This window comes from Grampus griseus (genome assembly GCF_964374135.1).
Source record: "Grampus griseus genome assembly, chromosome: 11".
NCBI lineage: Eukaryota > Metazoa > Chordata > Mammalia > Artiodactyla > Delphinidae > Grampus > Grampus griseus.
Genome location: NC_139005.1, coordinates 93,759,166 through 93,785,714, shown reverse-complemented (window position 1 = coordinate 93,785,714; position 26,549 = coordinate 93,759,166). Strand labels below are relative to the sequence as shown.

Below are 26,549 nucleotides of genomic sequence, written 5' to 3'. Positions count from 1 at the left end.
TATTATCTCTTTACTGACGTAAAGAAGTGATTCTATCTCTAGAGACCAAACAGCATAGAGAGACGTTCTCGGAAGAGGATCCCTTTGTGCCCAAGCCTCTGTGACTGATTTTGAATCTGCTCACCTGCACAAGGAGATGGCTTTGTAGTGGAGGGGGGTCAGGGCCCTCTGCCGAGATCCGCTTTTCCTCTGCTCATGCCGCGGCTCCCCTCGGAAACCGGCACCACAATGGGCCCCGCCCTGCCACAGGAAAACATGTTCCTGGACCACATGGGACCTTGGAACTGGCCTTCGACTTTTCAGAGTCCAAGCACACTGGAGGCCGTGCACAGCAGCCAGTCCCTGGTGAGCTGTGTCTGGGGCATCATGGGGCAGGAGGCTGGGCACCAGGTGGGGGGGTGTTGGCAAGAACCCAGGGGGGCCTCAGAGACTGACAAGAAAGTGTGAGTTCTGCTCCACCACTGACTGCGTGACTTGGACAAGGTGAGAGTCTCCTGAGCCTGCTTCCTCCTCTGAAAATACGAAAGGCAATTCCAGCTGACAGCCCTGGTGGTACCCCTTCCCCACTGAACGCAGAGAACATGCATGAAATGGTCTCACTGAGGGCCTGGGCTGGCCTGATCCCGACCCTAAGTGTCTGTAAAAACAGTGCACGTCTCCAAAGCCCCCGACCACCCAGAGCAGCAGGTCTCCAGGACCTTTTGGAACCATTCTCCACTGTTCTCTGTTTCCAGTGAGCCCCGAGGCCTGGCCTAAGACCTGTCTGTTACCGTAGAGCTGGCAGAGACTCACAGTCAGTGGTTAAGACTGCAGTCTTAGCAGCTCCCACCCTGGGGCCCTCCCCAGCTCCAGCGGGGAAAAGCAGAGCAGAACTGGCTCACCCCGATTCAGGGCCTCGCCACTCCCGGAGGGGCCTGACAAGGGCGGCCCCTGCCCCCACTCAGGCCGGGCACACCTCCCCTCTTCACCCGGCCCTGGGGAGCCAGCCCTGCCCAGCCTGCCCACTCTGGTGGGCTCCAGGACCAGTGCTCCTCTTGGACCAGTTCTCTCCGGTTCCTTTCCACCTGACTGCCCTCTCTGCAGCCATCCCAGTGCCCCTGAGCCCAAAGAGGCCTAGGGACGGGGCCCAGGGACGGGTGCAGGCCTCGAAGGTGCAGACGCCAACTGGGGTTCCACTCTGGAGGCCGGCTGGAGAAGGCGAGAACCACCCCCCAGGGGCGAGGGGGTGCTAGCAGTGGCCACAGGCTCCACCAGGGGAGATGGTGTCGGGAAGGGAGTGGCCTTGGGAAAGCAGTGGCTGCCACTTGCGGGGCTTGTGGGCTGCCGCCCTTGTGCCCCTTGTTCTGAGAAACAGCCATGGTCGTGGCTGAGGCTGCCGGGGGACTGAGCCTCCGGCCCCTGTGCTGCCGCCGTGGCAAGGGGTCCGGTCTGCGTTGGTGCACTGAGAACATTCTCTACAGCACCACAGGCTGTGGAGTGAGAGTACGATGCAGGCTGAGCACCAGGCCCTGCTGGCCCCTGGGGCACAGGCAAATGGCAGGAAAAGGCCTGTCCTGCCGGAGCTGGGCCCCGTCCCCAGGCAAGGTCCTGCTCGGGCTGCACTCCGCGGCCGGGCTACGGCGCCATCACCACACTCTGCTCGCCATGGTCCACGCTCCAGAGGCGGTAGAACTCCGCAAAGTCCACGTAAGGCTCGACGCGGCCATCCTCGCCGGGCGGGAGCGAGTGGGCGGGCCGGGAGCGGAAAAGGCCCCCGTCAGAGCTGGAGCTGCTGCTCTGGGTGTGCGTGTTGGTGGACTGCAGGGTCAGGGTCGGGCTCTGGCTGGGAGCACAACAGGGGCAAATCAGTGATGGGCCGTGGCGTCTGGCCAGCCCCTCAGGGCACAGGCCACAAAGGCAACCACGAGGGCCAGCCGGCCAGATGTCCTTCGGGGCAGAGGAAAAGTCAAATGTATTTTTGAAGCTCTAACCACATGCAGCTCTTTAAATTAACTAGAATGAAATAAAATGGAACCCTCACTTCAGTGCTCAATAATCCGCGTGGCTAGCGGCTACTGCGTAGGATGCAGAACTTGCCACCCGCGGAGCGGCGCCGAGCTGGGCGCCATCCACTCCAACCTCTCCAAATCCATCCCAGACCAAACCCCACTGGTCACAGGCAGGCCAGGGCTCTTCTCCCGGAAAACCTCCCTACTCCCTCCTCCTCGTTTCTCTCGCAAGCTGGGTGGGGACAGGCCCCCCATGTTCCCAGAGCTCCCCGGGCACCCACCCTCTGCCACACAGCCTGTAACATCTGGGAATTACCTGCTAACCCACTGTCCTGCACACTCCCAGCACTCAGAGCTGGGCCAGCCCGGCAGCGGGGTGGGGGTGGGGGCAACTAAGCTCTTACGCAGGATGGAGGGACCCAGGGAGCTGGAGGCACAGAAGAATGGCTGGTTCTCCTGCCTGGTCTGGGATGGCTGCTACACGCCCTGCCTTTGTGGACACAGCTGGTGGCTCCTCTGAGCAGCCCTGCAGGGGTGGGGAGGCCACCCGTACAATGCTTAGGATGCCCATCACTCAGCTGCCCGGCAGGCCCCTCCAGCCCACAGGGGAGGCGGCAGCAGCCTGGGGGCAGGGAGCAGGAAAGGCCCCTGCGAGGCACAGGGAAACCTTCCCGGTGGCCCTTCCAACCGGCCAGATCTTGAGTGGGCTGGGTGGGGCACCTCTATTATTCTGTGCAGGGCTGGAATGTGGAAACCAGAGCCCAGCCCCCTGGTGTGGCAGGTGGGGGTACATTCCCCAGACGTGGAGGGGGCGAGGCAGACACCCGACCTGTCAGGCAGGTCTGCCAGGAGTGAGGAGGGGGCCCGCCCACCACACCCCCAGGCTCCAGACCCCCTGCTGCCTCCACCCCTCCCCCAGCCTGAAACTAGAGAACTCGCTTCAAAGCTAAAATCTGACGCTTCAGTCAGAGAGCACTGGCTCTCATAAGCTGGCACAGGCCAAACAATGTCCCACAAGCACAGATACCATGGGGGAGGCCCCCCAAATCACACACTCCAAGACGGGAGAAGAGAAAAGAACAAGAGGACAACCTTCCCATTAAATGAAAACGAATACATGGCACCTGCAAGCAGAAACGAGCAGCAGGCTGTCAGCACGAGCTGCCTGTCTCCACCCCCTCCCTTCCGGCTTCAAGGAGCTGCTGGAAGCTGCAGTCCCGCCTGGGAGGCTACGGAGGCCTCCCCAGGGATGGAACTGGGGGATTTGAGAGGAACAAGACCCCAGCACATCTCAGGGCGTCTCATCCAAGGTTCCTCAGGCACAGGACGTGGCCCTACGGCCACTCCTGTCCAGGGACCCAGGGCTGTGCCCAGGAAGCAGGCCTGAGATGGCTGGGGCTGGAGGTGGCCGCTTACTTGGTGAGGGTGGGAGTGGCTTCGTCCAGGGTGGAGGCGCTGTGGGCCCCGTTGACTAGCTGGCCCTGGGAGGGCATGACGAGGGACAGGGTCACGCTGGTTTTGCTGGTGCTCTGGGCGCTTGAGTAAGGCACTGATACGGGGTACACGCGTCCTCCTGCAGCTGTGGGAGGAAGAGAGTGGTGGGCTACAGGGTGTGGCTCGGGGGGACCCTGGGGTGGCAGCAACAGGGCCGCTCCAGGGCCTGAGAAGGTAGGCGGTGGCCCGGCTCGGATCCCCTAACTTGACCCTCTGCCCCTTAGGACAGCGAAGGAGTACCCGTGGCAGAGACTCCTCCGGGCCAGGCAGGGGCCTCCGCGCAGCAGCAAAGCACTGCTGGTGCTCAAAGCAGGAAGAGAAGTGCTGAGCTGCCTCAACGAAAGGGTTACTGCCTGGCTTCCCACGGTGCTTTAACCCAAGGGCTAAGTATGCTCCTAGTTGAGGTTGGCCCAACAAAAATACGGCTGCAATAACAAGCTAGAGAAACTCCAGTAACCCCGGTGTCCGTGGGAGAACAAATCCATCTGATGCTTGAGTGCTAGGGCTTGCTTGTTTGAAAAAAAGAAAAAGAAATGCAGCCCCAGGAACTGCTGGTCTTGACACTAAAGCAGCACTGGGAGGGAGAACAAAAGAGTAATTCTTCCTGGGCAACATGATTTAGAATTAAAAGGTGGAGAGTAAAGCGTCTCTCCCTCACCTCTGACATGCCCGACCTCGGCTAGGTCCCTTCCTTCTAGGGCCTCAGTTTCCTTTCTGTAAAAGGGTTGTTAATGAGGACGAAAGGAAATATGCGGGCAAGGTGGCTGGCGCACAGCAGGCACTGAGCCCGCAGCTGCCGCTGTCCCCGCGATGTGGCCCGCGATGTGGCCCGTGGTGCTGCAAAGTGCTTCCCGTGCACTCAGGTTTTTCAAAGGAGGCCAGGGCAGGTGGTACTGGCCTCATTTCACAGACAAAAGGGGAAAAATAAGCACAGCTCAGACAGCTTTAAAGTCAGGGCCCGGCCTGGAACTGCTCAAAGCCAGGCCTCCCGACTCCACTCCGCCCCAGGCAGCAAGGCCGTGGCCTCGCCGCTCTGCCCCGACCCCAGCCCCGGACGGCCTCGGGCACGGGCTTGCGGCACACATACCTGGGGCTGGGGTGGGTGCGGCCTGGCTCATCTCTCCCAGGGGGTACCCAAAGTTCCGCACCAGCAGGGTCATGTCCTCGTGCCTTGGGCAGAACTTGGCACGCTCCCCGCCACTGGCGAAGGTGTCACTGTGGATGCGCTTCACCCGGTCCACCACGGCCTGGGCCACTGCATCCAGGGACGTCTGCTTGGCGAACTCCGTGTCGATCATGGCGGCAATCTCCTGGGGGCGACGGGAGCACAAACCTGGTGAGGAACGAGGGGGCCCAGGGAGTGTAGGCCACACCTTCACAGCCGAATCAGGACACTTAGGGGTCACCAGCCAAGCAAGTGGACGTCCCCACCGGCCAAGCCTGCAACCTGAGCTTCTCAAGGTATTCAGGATGATTCTTTTGGAACTTTCTCATTAGAAAAGGTGTGACCTTGTGATTTCTCTGATTTTTGGCTTCCACACACCAAAGAAATGGGGGAGAATATCCACCTCACTGCGTTGCAGTGAGGATTAAACAACATAATGGACGTGAGGGCACTTTAAGCTCAGTACAAACTGTCGGCTTTCCTTCCTGGAACAAACTTATTGTAGGAGATGATATGTCAGGATGAAGAGAGAGTCTCTGCCCTCAGAGAAGTCCACTGTCCCGTGTATTCTAGAACCCAGTAGAAGCCACTGGATAGTCTTATCACGAAGAGCAAAGAAAGGAAAAAAAGATCACATTTATGGTAAGATAAAAAATATAAACACAAAATCCTCTACGTGATGGCTGGCTGCAGTCTCTTGGAGGTAGGAGGGCAGGGGCAGGTAACGGGAAATGACCTGGGCCCGGTCCGGGGGGCTCAGCTCCAGCACTGACCAGCTTTGTCACCTCAGGCAAGACCCTGAACTCTGTGAGCCCCAAGTTCCCTAGCTTGACATGGCAGTGAGCCCCTGCCCCCACCATGTTATAAGGCTACTGGAAGGAATGAGATAAAATGGATGAAAAACCTTGAACACAGGTATTAGGAGACAGTGAGGCGCCTAAGACTTGCCCTCATTATTTTTAATTAGGACAGAGCAGAAAAGGTTACCTTCTCACCAGAATCACAGATGGAAGGAGAAACACAAGCTGAACTTCTCTGACTGACCCAGCAAGCCCAGGTCAGGTAAAGGCAGCTTCCCTTCAAGGTCATCCTCAATGTGACTGCCTCCAAGTCCCGCTTTACTGATGACTGTCTGACACGTGCATCCCAAGGTGTAGGAAAAAGCAGCAGCTCCCCCTGGCTGAGAACCTGTGTCTACCACGCCCAGCCTTCATCACAACCCCACAAAGGCAGAAGTCATCATCCCCATCTCAGAAACAAGGAATGAACTGTGTATCATCTGCAGCTCAAAGAGGGAAGCGACGGAGGCAGTGGAGCGGGACCTGGGCGGGCCGCATGACTCCTTGGCCGGCGCTCTATGTACCAGGCCGCGCTCCTGCTGGGCTTTCCTCCGCGGCCCACCCGGGCCCTTCCCAGTCTCCAGAGCCACGTGTGCCTGTGGAAATTCATTTCCCTCACCCTCTTCCCTTAGGCTTTGCTCAGGACCCTGGGGACTGGCACTGCTTCAAGCCCAGATGAGCAAAGCTTTTGGGTAGGATGGGTGTTCTTGGAACTCTGGGCTTTTTCTTCCCCCAACTTTGAACCCAGAGAAGATGTCTGGTGAGAGCATGTGAGAATCAGAGCTCTGGGGAGCATGCCACCCTGCAGGCTGGCCAGCCAAGCTCTGCTCGGGCCCAGCTCACCTGGTTGGCCTGCCCAGGCCCGTGGGCTGCCTCCAGGGCCTTGTACAGCCCTTCAGACATCAGCACCAGGAAGCCAGTCACCCCATCCAGGGGCTGTGCACCGTGGATTTCAGGCTCCGCGATGATGGGCTTGGACTTGGCAGCGCTGTGGGAAGAGAGCAGAGGGCACAGCTGTGCTTGGAATGGCCCCCTGGGGACATTTATTCTGGTGAGAAGAATCTACATCCAGAATGTAAAATAAAACACACATCTGACAAGAGGAAAAGAAAGAGAGGAGAGAGAAAACCAGAAAAACAGACCTGTCTTCTGAGGGCAGCTCTTAAAATAAAGCTCAGAGGGCCAGGAAAGCCAGGGCGAGGCTGGGGTCACAACGGCCAAGGTCAAATGCCCAATCCTGGTCCCACTCCACATTTCCTGTCCACAGAGCTGGGGGGTGGCAGGGGGAGGGTGGGACAGCCAGAGGGATGGGTTCTCTTTTAAAAGCCCACTCCTCTTGGGCTCCTCCAAGCTGACCCAGGCCCCACATACACTCTAGCTGCAGAGGGACTATGAACTGATGCACCATCAGAGCTGGTCAATGTCGGGAAGCTCCAACATGCACACATGCACACAGGGCAACGATAAGAAGATGTTCCCGGCAACAGGATTTGAAAGAGTGAGTCTGGCAACATCCTGAAGGTCGGTCCATCAGTAGGGGCGGGTTAGGTGAGTGCTGACAGCTACACACTGGAATCCTAGCAACTGTTACCAAGAATGCTGCCAGCCTAAACTGTAGGTGTGCAGGAATGGAGGAGTGGGTGCCTAGACTGAAAAAAGTGAGGTGCACAACACTGGGCGCGGAATGCTAGCATTTGTGGGTGTTTTGAAAAAGCAACTTGCTCCCTCCCCACCCCCAACAAGCACGCGCCATGCACAGTGCATGCGGCGCGCACACACATGCGCGCACGTACACAGAAACTCCAGGGCAGGATACCTCAGAAACTAGCAGCTTCTGAGGAAGGAGTCTGGGCTTGGGGTGGGAGGAAGATTCACTTTTCACTGCATATCCTGGGCACTGTTTGAATTGTTTTAAACCACAGATGGACCTTTCCATAAAGCAAACAGAACCCGACAAATTAGAGACAAAAGGTTCCAAACGTAATTATTTAAACCTTGTGAGGGTAAGGAGCTGTAACACATGTTTTCTAAGACACAAGGTGGGCATCTCACACACACACACACACACACACACACACACAGTGTTGTCGCATACAGGGCCGCCGTAGTTCAGGACACAAGCTCTGAATTCAGCCTGCCTGGCTTCAAGTCTTGCCTAAGCCCACTATTAGCCCTGAGACCAGGCAGGCTACCTAGTGTCTGCATGTGTCAGTTTCCTCATATGAAAATACCTCTGGGGCAATAAAAGCACCCACTTCATAGGGCCTGAGGACTGAATAAGAGAATGGATGTAAAAAACTGCGCATGGGCTTGGATGAAGGCTCACGTTATTATCATCGTCTGTTTGCTATGAGCAGTGGGTGGCATCCAGAAGGGACAACCCATCTGGCAGCCCCGCCCTGGCCCCAGTCATGACAATACCGACCAACAGGCCTTCGGTCTGTCTCTATCCACACCAGGCAGCTCATGCCAACTCTGGCCTCTCCTGCCAGGCCCTATGGCATTGGTTGCTGCCCTTGGCTTTGGCCCAGCTCCCCACCTAACCCCTTGCCAGCCTAGCTCTACAGGACCCCAACTCCTGGCCTGCTGCCTGCTGGGTCCAGGGCCTGCCCCACACCAACCTCTCTGGGAGAATGAAAGCATCTCCTTGGGCTCCAAACTACCTCAACTGTACCTTTTGTCCCTAGAGCCTACAATCTGCATCTGCCCCAGGCCTCTGGTCTTACAAATGGGGGCAGCTAGGCCGGCCACTCACCTGAGTAGGTCGATGTCAGTGTAGCCGTATTTGACCTTGTAGTCCCCAATGCGCCTGGTGCTCTCCTGCCCACAGATGACGCCCACTTGCTTGATCTTTCCTGCATCCAAACCTACCAGAGGAAGAACAACACGACAACCTCAGAGTTTGTTCATAAAGAAGAACCAAAAGAAGGGGATACAGACATATCCACAAAAACAAGGCACTGAACAGGAAGTGAAATCATAGCTGGCACCTTGGAGGGCAGTTAGCCCAAAGTCCCCCAGTGTCCTCAGCGCCAATCCCCATCAGAACACCCGTGGCTCAGAGTCCTCCCCTACGGGACAGCAGATCCAGCACCGCCCAGCTCAGCTCCCTCTGCAGCCTGGGCTCACAGGGAAGGGAGGGGGTGGCCATGGCGGCAGCTGGAGCCCCAGGACTTCTTTGGCCTCTCAGTCTCCACCAATAACAGTGCATACCAGAGACTCCTGGAAGCATTTCACATGTAATAACTCTTTCAATCCTCACAACACCCTGAGGTTAAGTGTTACTATTATCCTCATTACACAGAAGGGGAAACTGAGGCACAGAAAACTTGAGTAAGTTCCAAAATCACCAACTAGTAAGTGGAAGAGCTGGGATTCAACCCCAGGCAGGCTGGTCCCAAGCCCAAGGTCACAGCCCGTCCACTTCATGCCTTTCTCTACATGACCAACAGAAGGCACAGGGTGAGCCACCAGGCCCCGCCCCCCCACTCACCCAGCTGTGAGAGCCGGAAGAGCTCATCCTCATTCTCCGTGGTGTGGTCCACGTTCAACTGTGTCACCTGAAGACCATCCCCCGTGGATTTGCATAAAAGCGCACGGTTCGTACCTGCAGAAGAATTCGAGCAGCTGAGCAAAGGCTGAGAGCACAGTGAAGAACGGGACACGTTGAGAAAAGAGAGAAAAGGCAAGCATCTCACACATGGAAGTCCTTGAAATGAGCAAAGAAAATAGGCTCAGACCACTGGAGCCAGTCACCAGTCAGGGAGAGCTGATAATATTAAGGAATTAGGTTAAACTTTTCCAGTGACATCCGAGGACAATTATGATTAGGATTTTAACGAGACCTTTTCTCTAAGGAGCCACACTGCAGTATTTACAGATAGCACGACACAGCGTCTGGGTTTGCTTAACAACAACGCGGGGACAGAGGGCTGTAGATGAGTGAGGCTGGCCGGGGGAGGATGCTGGGGCTGGGGGATGGGCACACAGCAGTTCATTAAATGCTCTTCACTCTGCTGTTTATTACAGTTTTGAATTTTTTCCGTAACGAAATCTTAAGGAAAGGAGGAAGAGAAGAGGGACTGTATCAGTGGGGTCTCTCCAGAGCCCCTGCAGTAAACTGCACCCTGAGGGCACCGCCTTCTCAGGCCGAACATGGCCCTTCACCTACAAATCCAAACGTCCCTGTGACCTCTCACCCTCCAGCCCACAGCCAGCCCATTTTGCCGCCCTTCATGCCAAGTGGGTCTTCCACAGCCGGGCAACTTCTTCTAGACAAGGAAGCCACTGAGGTAGCCCAGAGAGGGGACACAACTCCCCAAGGCCACAAGCCAGTTAGGGGCACAGGGGGGACTCAAGCCGGGACACCAGCCTCTCAGCAGGTACTTCAAATGCCCCGGCCTGGGACTGAGACGTCCTATGGAGTTAACGGGAAACACTTAGTGGTCTCAGGACGCTCGAGGTGGAGGTCTTCCGTGTCTGGGAAGCAGACCGCCCAAAGGACACACGGATCCCGAGGCTGACCTTCTCCCCTGCTCTCCCGCCTTGGGACAGGCAGGTGGCTCACCGACATTGGCGACATAGAGTCTGTTGTTGAGAAGGACCGCCACCACGGCCATGGCTCCTCCCGAAATCTCCTTCTCCAACGTCTTGAGTCTTTCGAGGATCTTCTGATACTGAGGGGGCAGCTGGTGCTGAGGGGCGCCCTAGAAGCCATCACCGGCAGTCAGAGCGGGCCAGGGCCTTGGAGAGCATCTCACCAACCTCCCCTCCCTTAAAGACAGAGCATCTGAGGCCCGGCCGGGAAGGAAGCTGGCTGCAGCCCCAGGGCAGGCTTCTTTCAGGAGAGCCAGGCGTGACCTAACTCGTCCCGTCGGCCCTGAAGGTACCTGCGCATGACGTGAGCAGGCAGGTGACGAGGCCTGGACAGATTCGGGCCGAGGACCAACCTGGAAGGAGCTTCTCTCACACCCTATGCCCACCCCAAGTGGAGTCGCAGAGTATGGCTGCTCGTAGCCAGCCAAGGAGGGCCCTGGGAGGGCAGACCCGTTGCCACCTGCATCCCATCAGAAACTGTCCCCTAACGCCTGCCGCTCTGGCCCAGTTGTATCAATGGCCTGGGAGGGACATGGCAGATGAGTCCTTGCTCCTAGCAAAGCTGGACCTTGATCTGCTGCTCGTGGGGCACAGGCTGGGGACGTTACCTCAGGCAGCTGGGACTGGAGGCTCGCCTTCTCTGCCAACGCATCATCGATGGACTCTAGGAAGCTCCTCTCCACCACATCGAAGGCCTGGAGGCAGAGGACAAGGCGGCAAAGGCCAATTCAAACACCACTGTCATCTGAGGCTGAAATGCTATTAACGGCAACAAGTTGCATCAACTGCAGGTTACCATGTGATGGGGCTTCGCACAGCGCACCACCAGGCACCACTGCTCCCGCAGAGCAAGGTCTGATGAAGATGGCCCCGTGGGGCTGGTGCCTTCCAGGTGGCAGTGCAGAGTGACCAGAGAGGCGGGACGCGGCAGAGAGGTGGGGAGCACAGGCTCAGAGTCAGGCTGCCTGAGGGTGACGGCCAGCTTGGCACCTGCCGGCCAGGCAGCGCAGCCTCCTCAGAGGAAGTGCTGTTCTGACAGTGACTGAGGGTGTCCGCCCTGAGCACCCAGCGCCCGGCTCAGACTAAGTCTAGGTCAGTGACAGCTAGTGTCACTGCCACATCCTGAAGGCCCCTCAACACAGCTCACGCTGCCGCCTTTCCCAAGGGCGCCAGCTGAGACTCACTGGCACTGGGCCCTAAGGCCATGGCCGGCGCGCGGGCCCGCAGGTGCCAAGGCAGGAAAATGGCTGGGAACGCTGTTTTCGAGGAAGAGGAATCCACACTTCTCATCTAAGACTAAGTGCCCCTGGACTTGCTTCCAAAAGGCGATGCCAGGAGGACAAACTCCAGAACAGCAGCAAGCACAAACGCAGAAGTGGCAAAACCAGCACAAGCCCAGCGGGAGCGAGGAGGCCTGGGGAGCGCCCAGTGACTGAGTGCCTGAGCCACGCGGGGGGAGAGGGCCGCCCTCAACGACCTTGTCTCTACCAGGGCTCAGCAGCCGCCACCATGCCCCACGTCCAAGGTGACGTCCAGAATCCCCTTCCCCAGGAGCACCTCGTCCAGAGCCGACCCTGCCAGGCGTGGGGAAGGACTGCTGCTGGCTGCCCGGCCCTGCACCTGGGAAGCGGGTTGCCCCTGCCGCTGGGAGAGGCTCCCAGAGCTGGTTCTTCTGCAGAGACAAGGAGCCAGTGGGGTCTTCAGACCAGCCCCGGGCTAACCGCACGCTCTGCTGTCGCAGGGCCGAGGCCCAGGGAACTCAGCCACGGCCAGCCAGCCCGAGCCCCCGTACCTGCAGCAGGACCCGCCGCACGTCGGCCTCAGTGTGCTCGGCGCTGAGCTGGCCCAGCAGGAGCTCCGCAGACAGCCGCTGGGCCACGAAGTTGGTTACCCGGTTGCCATCGTAGCCGTTGAAGACCCCGTACAGGAAGCAGTTGTTCTCACTCCTGACAGAGGGAGAGGGCAGGAGGTGGCCTGAGACCAGGGGCTCACAGAAGAGTGATGTCAGCTCCAGAGTGAGGGGGAGAAAGGAAAGGTATTGGGGAGACAAAAGACACAGCAGCTGTGGCTTCAGGTGCCCACGTGGGTTCCCCACTTTGACTATCATTGCACTCCGGCCGTGGCTTTCTAGGATACCCCTGCCCCCTGTAGCAGGCCTTCAGCTGGTCTGAGGTCTAGATGTGGAAGGGACAGCAGCAGACACCACCTCTCGTGGGCCATATCGCACTAGGAAGCCCCACGGAAAACACCTGCAAAACTGCTTTCTCTTGCTTGCAAACCTACTTCTGGTGCCCAGGAGAGCGCTGCCAGCACCCTCACCTGAACTTGAGCCAGTTGTCCTCTGGTGGGTGGCTCTCAGTGCCCTTGCCATCGGCAGAGTAGCTGCGGTTGGAGGCTGAGCCAACTCCAGAGAGGTGGCAGAGCGGCAGGTCATCCGTCCAGCTTGGTTGCTGCTCCTGGGAAGGACACCAGGAAACCAAGCGTGTTACCTTCTCACCCAGGGCAGACCCCACCTCATCTGCTTTTTCTTCCCCAACAAAAACCTAGCAGGCCCGGAGCCCCACCCAGAGGGTTCCACTTCCTCCTGGAAAACAATGATGTGTGTATGAACAAACACTTGCAGAAGGGTTTGCATGGTTTATGGCTAATCCACAAACTTCCCCGGGAAACCTGAAAAAGACTAGAGTTCCCACATGCAAGGCTCAGCAGGGATCTCCAGGAGTGCGCTACGCTGTGGAGCATGAGTGAAACACACACACACAAGTGAAGCAAACTCCTCGTATAAAAACTCTTTGGTGGTCCCCACCTTGCACTGCAATGGCTCTGACTCCAATCCCTTGGGCACTGGTTAAAACTGCAGATTTCCAGGCCCTGCCCACAGAATGTCTGATCCTGGCGGGGCTCAGGATATATGCAGTGTAGACAGCTCCTCCCAGGGGACTGATTCAAGCAACACAGATCCACACCTAGAGAAACTGACTTAGAAGCTCAGCCTCAGTCACTCTTCCTGGCACTGGGGTCTCCACGCCCTGGTCCCCACTCCACCCTGGTGTCCTCTCCCATCTGCCCCCCTGCCATATGCTTCTCCACTAGTACCAAATGCTTGCAGTACCCTGTCCACATCCCGCTCTTTCCCTCTGCGTGGAACACCCTCCTTGTCCTTGTCTAATAATTCTCCATGTCCTTCGGGACTCTGGCTCGGGAGTCACCGCCTCCAGGAAGACTTCCTTCAGGACGCCCCTCCCCAGGCTTGGCTGCCAGCCCTCTTGTGTATCCCTACTACACTTGGCCCCCCACTCTTGCCTGTGTCTGACTCCCATTCTACCCCATGGATCTCAAAGCAGGCTGTTCAGTATAACCACGACAGAGCTTTAAACACAAACACACGCACATATACACAGAGCTGTCTAGGAGGCAGCCCAAACACAGACTCTGAATTTCCTAAATCTCCTTGGGGGGGGGCACTCTGAGCACCTGCACTTTCTAAGCCCCAGAATCGACCCTGACACAAGGCGCAGGTGTGATCCACTAACTCACTGAAAGCCTCCCCTACACCCAGCCCCCACTTGAGAGCCCTGACTGGTTCACAAAGGCATTCCCGTGCCCACCAAGCTGAACTAGAGCAAACTAAAACTGGGAAAATCAAAGTTCAACTGCAAGGAGAGTAAAATTTGGATTGAAAGCTTTATTGAAAATTTAAAAAGCACGAATACTGTGCACAACTTCTTACAAGTTAGCAGTTACAGACTTCAAAAAAGGATGTGAAAACTACTTCAACAGGCTTTTGCAATCAGATATGTAAAAAGCCTGTGGTTAGCTTTTGTGGCAAATTTCATCTTTTGTTTATTTACATACTGACAGGGAGTGACTTCATAGCTTTTTTATTTTTATTTTTTCATTTCAATTGCTTTTATGCTGCATTTATTCCAGCGCTTTAGTTTTGTGCTTTGCACCCTGGAGCAACTTCAGCGGGGTGTGGGAGTTTGTTTTTATTTTTAAATTAGCATATAGTAAAATTGCCTTTCTGGTAGGCAGGTCTATGAGGTTTTTTTTTTTTTTTTTGCGGTACGCGGGCCTCTCACTGCTGTGGCCTCTTCCGTTGCGAAGCACAGGCTCCAGATGCGCAGGCTCAGCGGCCATGGCTCACGGGCCCAGCCGCTCCACGGCATGTGGGATCTTCCCGGACCGGGACACGGACCTGTGTCCCCTGCATTGGCAGGCGGACTCTCAACCACGGCGCCACCAGGGAAGCCCCAGGCCTATGACTATGAGTTTTAACACTCGTAGAGATTTGTGTAACTACCGCCACAATAAAGATACAGAACAGCCCATCTTCCCCAAACACCCCCTCATGCTGCCCCTTTGAAGCCACACCCTCCCCTAACTCCTGGCAACCAGTGACCTGTGCCCCATCACTCTACAGTCTTTTCAAGAATGCCATAAATCAAATTATGCAATGCATAACCTTTTTCTTCCTCTTTTTATTGTGGTTAACACGTATAACATAAACTTTACCATCTTAACCATTTTTCAAGCCATCTTTAAGTGTACATTTTCCTGGTATTAAATATATTCACAATGCTGTGCAGCCATCACCACCATCCATCCCCATAACTCTTTTCATCTTGTAAAACTGAAACTCTATACCCAGTAAACAAAAACTCCCCATTCTCCCTTCCCTCCAGCCCCTGGCAACCACCACTGTACTCTATGTCTTTAAGTTCATAACCTTTTGAGACTGGCTTCTCTCACTCAGCATTACGCCTTTGAGATTCATCCAAGCTGGTGCGAGCATCAACAGTTGGTCCCTTTTTATTGTAGAGCAGTATTCCGTCACATGGACATAGTATAGTTTATCCATTCATCCCCTTAAGGGCATCTGGGCTGTTTCCAGTTTTGGGCAATTCTGAAGAGAGCTGTCATAAACACTCACGGGCAGGTTTCTGTGTGAACATAACTTTTCATATCTCTAGGGTAAACACCTAGGAGTGAGACTGCTGTTTAACTTCATACGAAGCTGCCAAACTGCTTTGCAAGGCGGCGCGCCACTTGCCTCCCACAGGTAACGCACGACCGTTCTTGCTGCTCCGCATTCTCATCACATGGTATTTTTTTTTTTAAGACATTCTAAGAAGTGTATAATGATATCTCATCACAGCTTTAATTTGCATTTCCCTAATGGCTAATAATGATGTTGAGCATCTTTTCATGTGCCTATTTGCCATTCACATATCTTCTTTGGTGAAGTGTCTCTTTACAAAGTCTCATACCTATGTTTTAATTGTGTTGTTTGTTTTCTTAACTACTGAATTTTGAGAGTCCTTCATATATTTTGGATAAAAGTCTTTTCTTGCATATGTGATTTGCAAATATTTTTCCCAGTCTCTACCTGCTATTTCATTCACTTACCAGTGAGTGTCTTTTGTAAAGCAAAAGTTTTTACTTGTGATGAAATCCTTTTTTAAAAAATATTTATTTATTTTCCTTATTTTTTTGGCTGTGTCGGGTCTTAGTTGCAGCACACAGGATCTTTAAGGCATGTGGGATCTTTCGTTACTGTGAGCTGTCTCTGCGCTGCAATGCTCAGGCTTCTCTCTAGTTGTGGCACACAGGCTCCAGAGCACGTGGGCTCTGTAGTTTGCAGCACGCGGGCTCTCTCACTGAGGCGTGGGAGCTCAATAGTTGTGGACCCTGATGAAATCCATTTAATCATTTTTTTTCTTTCATGGTTCATGCTTTTGATGTCATCTATAAGAACTCTTTGCCCAGTCCCAGGTCAAGATATCTTCTGTTTTCTTCTAAAAGTGTTATAGGGACTTCCCTGGTGGTCCAGTGGTTAAGACTCCACGCTCTCAATGCAGGGGGCCCAGGATCGATCCCTGGTCAGGAAATTAGATCCCACATGCACGCTGCAACTAAGAGCCTGCATGCCTTAACTAAAGGATCCCTCATGCCACAACTAAGACCTGGCACAGCCAAATAAATAAATTTTAAAATAAATAAATAAAAAATAAAAGTGTTATAGTTTTACATTTAGACCTGTGATCCATTTTGAGTTCATTTCTATATAAGGCAGGAGATTTAGGTAAATTTTTTTTTTTGGCAAATGGATGTCCAATTTTTCCAATACTATTTGTTGAAAAGACCATCCTTTATCTGGACTTCCCTGGTGGCACTGTGGTTAAGAATCCGCCTGCCAATGCAGGGTACACAGGTTCGAGCCCTGGTCCGGGAAGATCCCACGTGCCGCAGAGCACCTAGGCCCGTGTGCCACAACTACTGAGCCTGTGCTCTAGAGTCCATGCGCCACAACTACTGAAGGCCGTGCACCTACAGCCTGTGCTCCGCAACAAGAGAAGCCACCACAGTAAGCCCGTGCACCGCAATGAAGAGCAGCCCCCCCAGTCGCCGCAACTAGAGAAAGCCTGTGTGCCGCAACAGAGACCCAACGCAGCCAAAAATAAATTTAAAAAAAAAGAGTATTTTAAATACTTCTGGTTACTTTAAAAAAAAGAAAAAAAGGCTATCCTTTCTCCATTTAATTACCTTTTTTGATCTATGTGTCTATCCTTCCACCAAGTCAAAGCTCTTGATGATCATAGCTTTATTAATCTGTATTTAAAATCTACATTATAACATCAGTTGGTGTGATGCCTCTAACTTTATTCTTTTTCAAAACTGTTTTGGCTATTCTAGTTCCTTTACCTTTCCATATAAATTTTAGAATCAGCTTGTATTTACAAGAAAATCCTGCTGGGATTTTGATTGGAATTGTTTCAAATCTATAGATCAATCTGAGGAGACGTGACATCTTCACTATATCGAATCTTGCAATTCATCAAACGGTATGTCTTTAAAAGTCCTTGTGTCTTCTTTATGGGACTTTAAAAATTCACACAACTTCACCACAAGGGCTAAAAAGCTACCAATGCCTACGAGCAGTCTTTGACAACAGAACATATGACTAAAATCTACTAACGGAAAAGGAACGGCAACAAGAGCTGAAATTCTGCTCAGCTCCCGATGATGCTGAGCATTTAACTCTTTCAGGTCAAGCTACAGGGAAATAAAACAAAACAAAACAATAACTGCTTCACAGTAACACAAAATTGTTTCTAGTTTTAATCCTGACCTGTCTCACTTTAAAGCAACAAAAATGTCTCTCTTAACATAAGTGTGAACTTCAGTCTTTGGAATCCACATATGACATTATGCAATGAGAGTATATTTGATTAATACATATATTCATTCAACAAATGTTTACTGAACATTTACAACAGGCTGGCATTACTCCAGGTGCTGTGGACACAGTGGAGAAAACAACCGAGGGTCCTGGCTTGAAACTTCCTTTCTAGGGAGAGAGACTTCAAACATGTAATACGATAAATAAACAAGGCACTTTTAGACAAGGAAATGTGCTATGGAGAAAATACATCAGGGTAGGGAGACAGACAGTGGTGGGGAGGGCTCTTTCAGATGAGGTGGTCAGAAGAAGCCTCTCTGGGGAGGTGACCTCTGAGACAGACCTGAACGATTATGGAGCAGTGGCCATTTCAGAAAGTGGGGAAAGAGCCTTCCAAGCAGATGCAAAGACCCTGAGGTAGAAAATAGAATGACTTACGTTTAAGGAAGTGTGAGGCTGGCGTGGCCTCTGTAGTGAGCAGCGGGGAAAGTGGCTTGCTCCTGCGTTCACACACATGCACGCACGTGTGTGCCCAAGTAAGGACAGTGTAAGGCCTTTTAGGCCACAGAAAGGAGTTCATTACCAAGGAATTATACTTCAAGGAACAGATATTGCCAATCATCCCCTATGTCTTAGATCTGATTAATATACCTCCATCACCAAGGACCTCACAAAGGTCTCAGGCAACCTCGCAAGTAAATTTCCCAAAAAACTCCTTTTTCTAGGGTCTGCCTCCTGCCTCCAACTGGGAAGAAATTAAGCATAAGATAAGGCAGAGGCACAAAAGCATCTCCCCAACTAGGAGTGTCCCCTGTCCTGAAAAGATGGGCCAAGAAGCCAGTATTCGGCACCCCAAAATGTCCCAGCTGTTTTAAAGCATGGGAGGAGAAGACATTTATACTTTCTAGAATTCTGTCTGTGATTAAAACTGAGATTAAGATGGATTGAACTCGTCCTCTAATATGAGATGAACAATATGAATGTGTCACCCACGATGCAAAACCTGTCATCGATGCTGCAATCACAGTGCTTCCTCTGCCATTATCTAACTCCCACAAGGGACAGAGACAGGCTTCCAGGGACTTAAATCTTTCCAATAAATTCATACTTTCCAGAAAAAAAAAATATTACCCAAGCAACTTATGGGCCCACTCGGCATTGAGAAATACACTATGAAAAAGACTAGTACATTAGTCTTTCACAAGGAAGGATACAAACTCAAATGGATGACTGAGGAACTTGCCACGTCAGTGTGTCGTGGCAGAGGAACAATTCATGTAAAAGCACTTCACGATGGGAGCTCACGAAGCTGCTCTCAGGAGCGGGTGATGCCACGCTGGCTGCTGCAGCCATGCCCAGCTGACATGAGTGCAGCAAGCTCCCCAAACCAGAAAGACTGTGTGTCTGACAGTGGTCAACCTACTTAACAAGCACCTTATTCTTCAGAAAGTATTTATGCTTAGTGTCTGGATACTTCTACAGTGTTAAGTGCTTTTTCTGAAATTGGATTTTCATAATGTTGAGCTAGTAATATTTTGGAAATGCATTGTTTTAGTAGTTGGCAATCAGTGTCTAGGTCAGTGGGTAAGTACTCCAGGGCTTAAGGGCAGTGTTTGTCCATTTCTGATAAAAACACTTAAGGAAACAGTCATTGATGGATATTTTCTTAATGTACCATTATATATATACTTCAGTCAGTCCTAATACCAGCATCTTACTTAGTGGGTAAACACAAAAGGCATTCGCATTAGGATCAGGAACAAAGCAAGGATACCTATAATCTCCATTACTTAATAATGAACTGGAGGTGTTAGCACATGCAATTAGACAAGAGAAAAGGAGGAGAGCATACGACTTGGAAAAGACGTACAGTCATCTCTATTTGCAGTTGATGTGATGGTATTGGAAACCCTAAAGAATAAATAATAAAACTAACTCAAATAAAATAAATCAGTAAGATGGCAGGATACAAAATCAACACAAAAAATCAACAGCCTTCATATACTTAAAGAAAAGATGGGCATCTGGCCTCTACTTACTGTCAACTAAAACAACAAAGCCTTTTTCCTCTGAAGTTCTCTTGAGTCAGTTCCCCAAAACCACACTCCTATAGAGGAGTTTTTTTTTTTTTTTTTTTTTGTGGTACACGGGCCTCTCACTGTTGTGGCCTCTCCCGTTGTGGAGCACTGGCTCCGGACTCGCAGGCTCAGCGGCCATGGCTCAAGGGCCCAGCCACGCCGCGGCACGTGGGATCTTCCCAGACCCGGGCACGAACCCGTGTCCCCTGCATCGGCAGGCGGACTCTCAACCACTGCGCCACCCGGGAAGCCCTATAGAGGAGTTTTTTAAACTTAAATTTATATCGGTTGGATTATATCTTAATGCTTTCATCTCAGCCATCCAGCCTGTTGACATAGTTTTGCATCTCACCCTTTGACAGATTAACAATCTCACTCAGCTGTCTATCTTGTACAGATAAGGCCTGCTACAGGGTGTTCCAAATGACTTCTAAAAAACTGTGACCAGAAGAAAAAGCGTGGGAAGCTAACCCGCTTCTGACAGGAGGTGTCTGCACCAAACACAGAAGGGAAGTAACACCTCCGCCAAAGGTTTATGATACTTGAAAAGCCATATATATTTTTGGAACCTCAAATAAAGAGGCTACTGACCCTAGAGGTACAGTCACAGAAACAAGCACATACTTTAAAACAAACCAACTATTTATATATGAACCTTGCTGAGTGAAGTTCTCCTATTTCACATTGACATTCTTTAAACAATGAGTTTCTAGCCAACTTGCCTTGCTATTTAAATAAAGAAAGAAGAAATTAGAAAAAAATTGCCCAAAGAGCATATTAAATAGTATCTACGGTAAGGCAGAGCCTCCCCCTTTCTGTCTTTCCAAGTCCTATCCACCCACAAAAGCCTGGCTCAAATCCCAGTGGTGCCAGAGGCCCGTGTTTCCCAAACCTCAACCATCCACTCACCATCTTCAACAAATTATCCATTTCATGTTTTTTCTTTAATCTGCCATTTTTTCTTTTATTAAAATGACTTCATTTTGAATATAAACTCTTCAGTATTATAAGTGGAAAACCATTATTACCTGCCAAATCTTGATGGTAATAAAAAAGGAAAACAAAACAAGGTTATTAAATTCTAGCTTAAGTCATGGGCTGCTGCACTCTGAGCTGAAGCCCTGTTCTCTCTGTTGAAATAAAGGGAGATTAGCAAGAATCAGAAAGGTGTTACATACGTACTAGGACCAAACCAAGTTTATCTCCTGATATCATCAGAAAGTTTCAAAGAGAACTAAAGAGCAAATAACCTCCACATGTAAGGATGCGTTTTACATCGGCATACACCTGACCACCTCACTGAATGTGTTCCAGGTTCTGGGAAAATACTGCCCAATGCCATGGGGCCCCTTCCCTGAGAAATGCATCCCGTGGCCTCACCGTGCATTCTGGGTACCTACTCACTGGCTATTAACTATTTGGCAACTTGTGGCAACTCTCAGGTTATAGTCTGGTATTGTTAATTGGCTACTTTATTTCACCGATTCAAAGACATGTATTTTCAACATTTTTAATATCGCTGAAGTTAGTGTGTTACAAGTTAATTAGCAGGGCACTTTCTTTCTTAGTAGTATATAAAATAATGATGTGCCCTTATAATCCATAGTGTCTTAGACCCAATGACATACGGGCAATTTCTCAGATACTCATGAGTGCTCCTTCAGCGACGGCCCTGCATAGAGTGCAGTCCCCACAGCAGCTCAAACATTCAGTAACAAGCTGCCAGAGAATTCCAGGAGGTGCTACCCGTGTGGGAGTGGGAGAGTATCTGGTCCTCCCTGATTTCAGCAGTGGCCCTCAAATCATTCTCACCCTGCTGTGGCCGGCTAAGCTTCAATTGTATTCTCCCCCTTCTGTCCACCGCCATCGGGGATTATCCATACCAAGCATTCATTGCTGATTCTATTAAAACCCACCAGACTGCCAACACTCTTGCTTCCTTCCTCCACGATTCTGAACAGTTTTCGGAAAGGTCATGTATTTTCTACTCACACAAACCACCCACCCCTCCACCCCTGCACGCACTGATGCACACTTTCTCCCACGCCCGCAAATGCCAGGCCCACAGCACCAGCAGCAAGCGGTGCTTAGCGCCTGAACATGAGTCGTGAGAAGCTGAGAAAGGGGAGCCTCAGGCTTAGAGCCTCATAAACACATACAACAGTGAGTATGGCTCACTTAACTCTTTGATGGGTTACAAGCTCATTTCTCACAAGAAAGAATCTGTTTCGAAAAGCCTAATTTTAACTTGATTTTCTGAGGGAGATTCCAAAATTCCTATTTTGGTATAAATTTCTCTAGTTATTCAATTGTATTTAACCCATTAAGGGGGTCACACCTTGCACACATATATTTCAGCATTAGCACCTCATGTACACGTGACCATGTCACATAAAAATAGTCCATAAGGGCTTCCCTGGTGGCGCAGTGGTTGCACCAATGCAGGGGACAAAGGTTCGAGCCCCGGCCTGGGAAGATCCCACATGCCGCGGAGCAACTAAGCCCATGCGCCACAACTACTGAGCCTGTGCTCTACAGCCCGCGAGCCACAACTACTGAAGCCCACACACCTAGAGCCCGTGCTCCGCAACAAAACAAGGCACCGCAATGAGAAGCCCGCGCACCGCGACGAAGAGTAACCCCCACTCACCGCAACTAGAGAAAGCCTGAGCACAGCAACGAAGACCCAACACAGCCAAATATAAAATAAATTAATTAATTTTAAAAAAAAGTAGTCCATAAAAGTCCCCAGAGACTCATCTCAAACTCCTGGGCAGCAGAAATAGACAAAAGCATGATTCCAAGTTCGGGCCACAGCCTGAATATCAAATTATAGTATGAAAAGGCCGAGTGTTTTTGTGGCGGAAGCACCCGGATTCCTTAGAAGCAAAAAGGAAGCTCAGAAAGGGAGAATCATGCCCTCAGCAAGATGACTCTGGGTGGGGGCAGCAGTTCTTTCTCTCCAAAAAGGCTAAAACACCCTGATGCCTCCTGCCATCTCTATCTTTCAGAATGACCCCCTTTTCCTTCCTTGCTTCTCTGGGACCGACCCCACTCCTGGCCCCCACCTCTTTCACTAGGGTTTCCATCAAAGGTTCTCTATGTTTTCATCACAAATATAGCACTAATACATTTTAAAGGGGCTATTAATAATTGTGGAGCTTACCGTGTGCTGGAGCAGCTGGACCACATTCTGACGGCATATGAGACAGTTGTAGGTGATGGTCTAAAGGATGTTTTTATTTTAAGGCTATGTGTTTATTTTAACATACATTAGAAGAAAAATATATGGCTAGGACCTGTGATTTCATAGATATAATTGCTCAGGAAAAATTTGATTTCAAGTTGACTTTTTAAATAATTAAGTAAATAGTAGTTTAGGCAAAATTAAACTCTTGATTCTCCCTGCCCCCAGGGCACGCCTCCTCCAGGGCTCCCCACCTCAGTAAACGGCACCACTGTTGTTCCAACCGAAACCCTGTAGTCCTTCTCGACTTTTCTTCCTCTGTCACACGCCTCACACTTGATCCGTCAGCAAACCGTATCAGCTCTTCCCCCCAAACACAGCCAGAACTGGGTCCTTCTCACCACCCCTCTTCCATCACTCTGACCGAGCCTCTGTCGTCTCACACCTGGGCAACGGGGAGCACCACGCAGCAGGTCCCAAGCTTCCACTCTCGCTGCTCAAACGCCTGCCTCTCGACAGCAGGCTCTTTCTCCAGCCACGAATCAGACCACTTCACGCCCCTACTCAAACCCACCCTAGAGTTTCACATCACACTTAGCACAGAATCCAAAGCTCACATCAGGATCCACAAGGCTCCCTCGGACCTCGGCTTCTCCTACTCCCCCAACGTACTCCACTCCAGCCTGACGCTCCCCTAATAGGGGAGCCTTGCACCCCTGTTCCCTCACACAGGAATACTCCCTCCCACATCGCCCACCTCATCTCATCAAACGTTCAACTGTCTTCCCCGACCACTCTGTCTAAAACAGGCCCTTCGCCCCGCTGTCTGTGAATCCGGCCTATTCTTCCTCGCAGCACCCCTATGTTATATCCTGGATATTATTATATCATATATAATCTGTACTTCTTTCTGTTTCCTATCTCACTCACTAGAACATAAGCTTCACGAGGGCAGGGTCCCCTGCACCTACACAGTGCCTGCCACATACTGACTACTCAGTGACGTTTAAGGGAATGAACCGTAGGCCTTCATCCACATCAGGACTGAAGGTGGAGCTTCATGGCTGGAGGTAACCACACCAGGCCAGGAGTGTAACATGTTCATTCAAAACTAACAACACTCCTGGGAGTCCTCTCGGGTGCGGAAACCAAGGTTCAGGGACGTTAAGTGAAAAATCAAGGTTTAGGGATGTTAGTGACTTGCCCAAGGCCATACAGGACCCGTGAGCTGTTTTATCAGGCTGTGAAGGGCCCAAGTTCTTTTGAAGCTACTTCAAAAGCTCATCTTTTCTTCAAAAGACCTTTTAAGGTACTACACTACCTGGGGAGCAAAGGTGAAACTCCTCAGGATGACATTCCACGAAGCGCTCTGCCATCTTGTCCCTGGCACTCCCTCCCAGCACCATGACAGCAGATCCCCAGCCCCTCCTGCAAGCCTCCACTGACCTGGTCAAATTAGGCCATCTGCAGCCCCTCAACACATTGACACTAGAGTGCCTTACACATCACATTAATGATACAGGCTCCTTCTCCCATGCAGGACTGCAAATGCAGTGGGGGTGGACACCTGCCTTATTTATCTTCGTACCCCCAGGCCCAGTAACTACAGACCAGCAGATCTCATAGCCACCTGCTGTATGACGGTGTCTGAGCTACTCTCACCGGACTCAGGACAGTGGAGGGCAGGCCAAGCCCAGCACACCGTGTGGACCCTTGGATACCCTGTGAGCAGAGATGTCTTGATCATCATTAGCGTGGGAGGGGTCTGGTGTGGACATCCCTATCATCCCTTTGCCTTTCATCACAGTGCTATGTGCTTAAAGCTAACCAGCCAACTTTAAAAGACTGCACACGTTCTGGAGCTAGCAAAGCTCGCCTCTGTCTAACCCGAGTCCCTGGGCTCCATCACACCGATAAGGGAGGGAAGCTGGTAGCCACTCTCCTCAGCAAGCCACGTCAGCCTATGACAGTTAACCGCAACAGCATCTGCCACAATCCACCCAGTATTTCTGGAATATTTACTATACTGGGGACATTTACATAGGGGCCCTGCCCTCCTGCAAAGCAGAGGGCCAGGCCTACCTAACCAACTCAAGGATAAGGCCAGGGCTTCCCTGGTGGCGCAGTGGTTGGGAGTCCGCCTGCCGATGCAGGGGACATGAGTTCGTGCCCCGGTCCGGGAGGATCCCACATGCTGCGGAGCGGCTGCACCCATGAGCCATGGCCGCTGAGCCTGCGCGTCCGGAGCCTGTGCTCCGCAACGGAAGAGGTCACAACAGTGAGAGGCCCACGTACCACAAAAAAAAAAAAGGATAAGGCCAAACTGCCAGGCAGTAGTAAAATAAAGGGACAGCCACAGGTGTGGAGGGGAAGAGAGCATTCCCCACTGGGAAAAGCTGGGAATCGCCGTCCTGGAGGAGCAATTTCAAAGGGAGTCTACACAAAGCCTCTCATTAGATTACAGCAGTGAAGGCCACCCTTACCCGCTGGTTCCAATGCTTCAAGACCCCTTAGGGCAGTAGGGCCAAGATGTGCTGCATTTCTGTAAAGTCAGGGCTGAGCACTGGACCTGGCCTCAAATGCTTTACTCATTATTTTATAAACAATTTATTGAATGCCCAGCACCTAGTGATGGGAGGTGCTGGTAACACTATTCAGTGTTCCCCTCTCTTCAAGTTCACTTTCCAGTACAGGAGGCAGACAAGTCCACAGGCAAGTACAACAGACTGCCATGTCTGAGGAGGACCCAGGGGACAAGCAACCTGCCCTCGGTCCATGGTGCCAACACGCATGTGCATCTATGTATATGTGTGTCAAAAGGATGCAGGTGCTGGAAGACACCAGTGACAATCCCATGAGGGTCCAGACTGGGGGGAGGTGGGAGAGGGGAGCCTCACGACAATCCTCCCACTGCCTGCTCTTACCTAATGGATAAGGAAACTGAGACTGATGGAAGCACAGTGAGTTACAGCCAGGACCAGAACCCAGTCATTCCCTCCGTATAGCCTAGAGGTTAAGAGGGTTTCTGGAATCAGAATCCCTGATTTTAATCCTGCCTCTGCCACTTACCAGCTGTGTGGCCTTTGGCAAATGACCACCTCTCTGTGCCTCAGTTTCCTCATCTGTAAAACAGGGAGAATTACAGTACTTGTCTCACGGGGCTGTTATGAAAAATTAAACTTAGAAATATAAAGCTATTGGCACAAAGCCTGGGATATAGTAAGCGATACACAACTGGCTGCTGCTGCTGCTACGATGATTATTATCGCACGACCCGCCCAGGGCCCGGGGTAGGCTTGCTACCCCGGCTCTCTCGGCGGCCGCGCGCCACTGTCCCTGCAGGCTCCAGAACGCTCCTACCCTCCACGCGCCCTTGACGCTCGCGGCCGCTGGACCGCGAATCCGAGCCCCCGACGGCCCGGCCGGCAACGCGCACGCGCGGGCCTTGCGGGGCCGCACGCACCCGGGGTCGGGAACGAGGGGGGGGCCGGCCCGGGAAAGGGGAGGGCGGCGGCCACACCCTGCCAGGGACGGGGAGGCGACCAAAGGCGGAGAAGGAGCCGCGCTTGCACCCGACAGGTCCCCCCGGGCTCCCAACCCCCGTCCCGAAGAGCGAGTGGGTTCCTCACATTCTGTAGCAGGCTCCTCCTCTGTGCCGCCATCTTGGAGGGACCCCCGCGAGCGCGCCCGCCTCCCGCCAGAGCAGGCGAGAAAGGCGGCTAGAGCGACCCAAAGCCGGCCAGGAGGACCGCGCTACCAGGAAGCTTGAGCCCAGCGCCACCCTACGGCCGAAGTAGGATGCGGCCGTAGGGAAGCGAGTGCGCAGGCGCGCTCTTCCACCCTTTCTCCCGTAAAAGAAAGGGAAGGACGACTTCCTTATGTAGTAGCCCCTCTTCATCTTTATTTACAGAACTTTCTTCAGGATCCCTTTCAGGTGGGGCTCCTAAGACCCTGGATTAGGGTACTTTATGAGCACTATGGGGGCGGGAGAGGGCGAATTATTCATTCACTCAATAAAT

At 52.2% G+C, this 26,549-nt stretch overlaps 1 protein-coding gene across 5 annotated transcripts; it reads right to left on the bottom strand.

Annotated features, from left to right (window-relative positions):
- On the bottom strand, nucleotides 1-26,221 carry TAB1 (TGF-beta activated kinase 1 (MAP3K7) binding protein 1). Of its 5 annotated transcripts, none has more exons than XM_082666692.1 (11): nucleotides 26,160-26,221; nucleotides 12,402-12,538; nucleotides 11,875-12,028; nucleotides 10,691-10,777; nucleotides 10,054-10,192; nucleotides 8,980-9,093; nucleotides 8,242-8,353; nucleotides 6,330-6,474; nucleotides 4,566-4,792; nucleotides 3,405-3,561; nucleotides 1-1,818 (listed from the first exon to the last, which is right to left on the bottom strand). In XM_082666692.1, exons 1-11 carry the CDS (start codon nucleotides 26,190-26,192, stop codon nucleotides 1,615-1,617), a joined length of 1,509 nt encoding a protein of 502 aa, XP_082522818.1. In that variant the 5' UTR covers nucleotides 26,193-26,221; the 3' UTR covers nucleotides 1-1,614. The 5 variants fall into 5 exon arrangements, with proteins under 5 accessions (XP_082522818.1, XP_082522817.1, XP_082522819.1 ...); XM_082666691.1 differs by having other exon boundaries at nucleotides 1-1,822; nucleotides 3,405-3,567; nucleotides 4,570-4,792; XM_082666693.1 differs by having other exon boundaries at nucleotides 1,610-1,822.
- Between the last annotated feature and the right edge of the window lie 328 nt (nucleotides 26,222-26,549).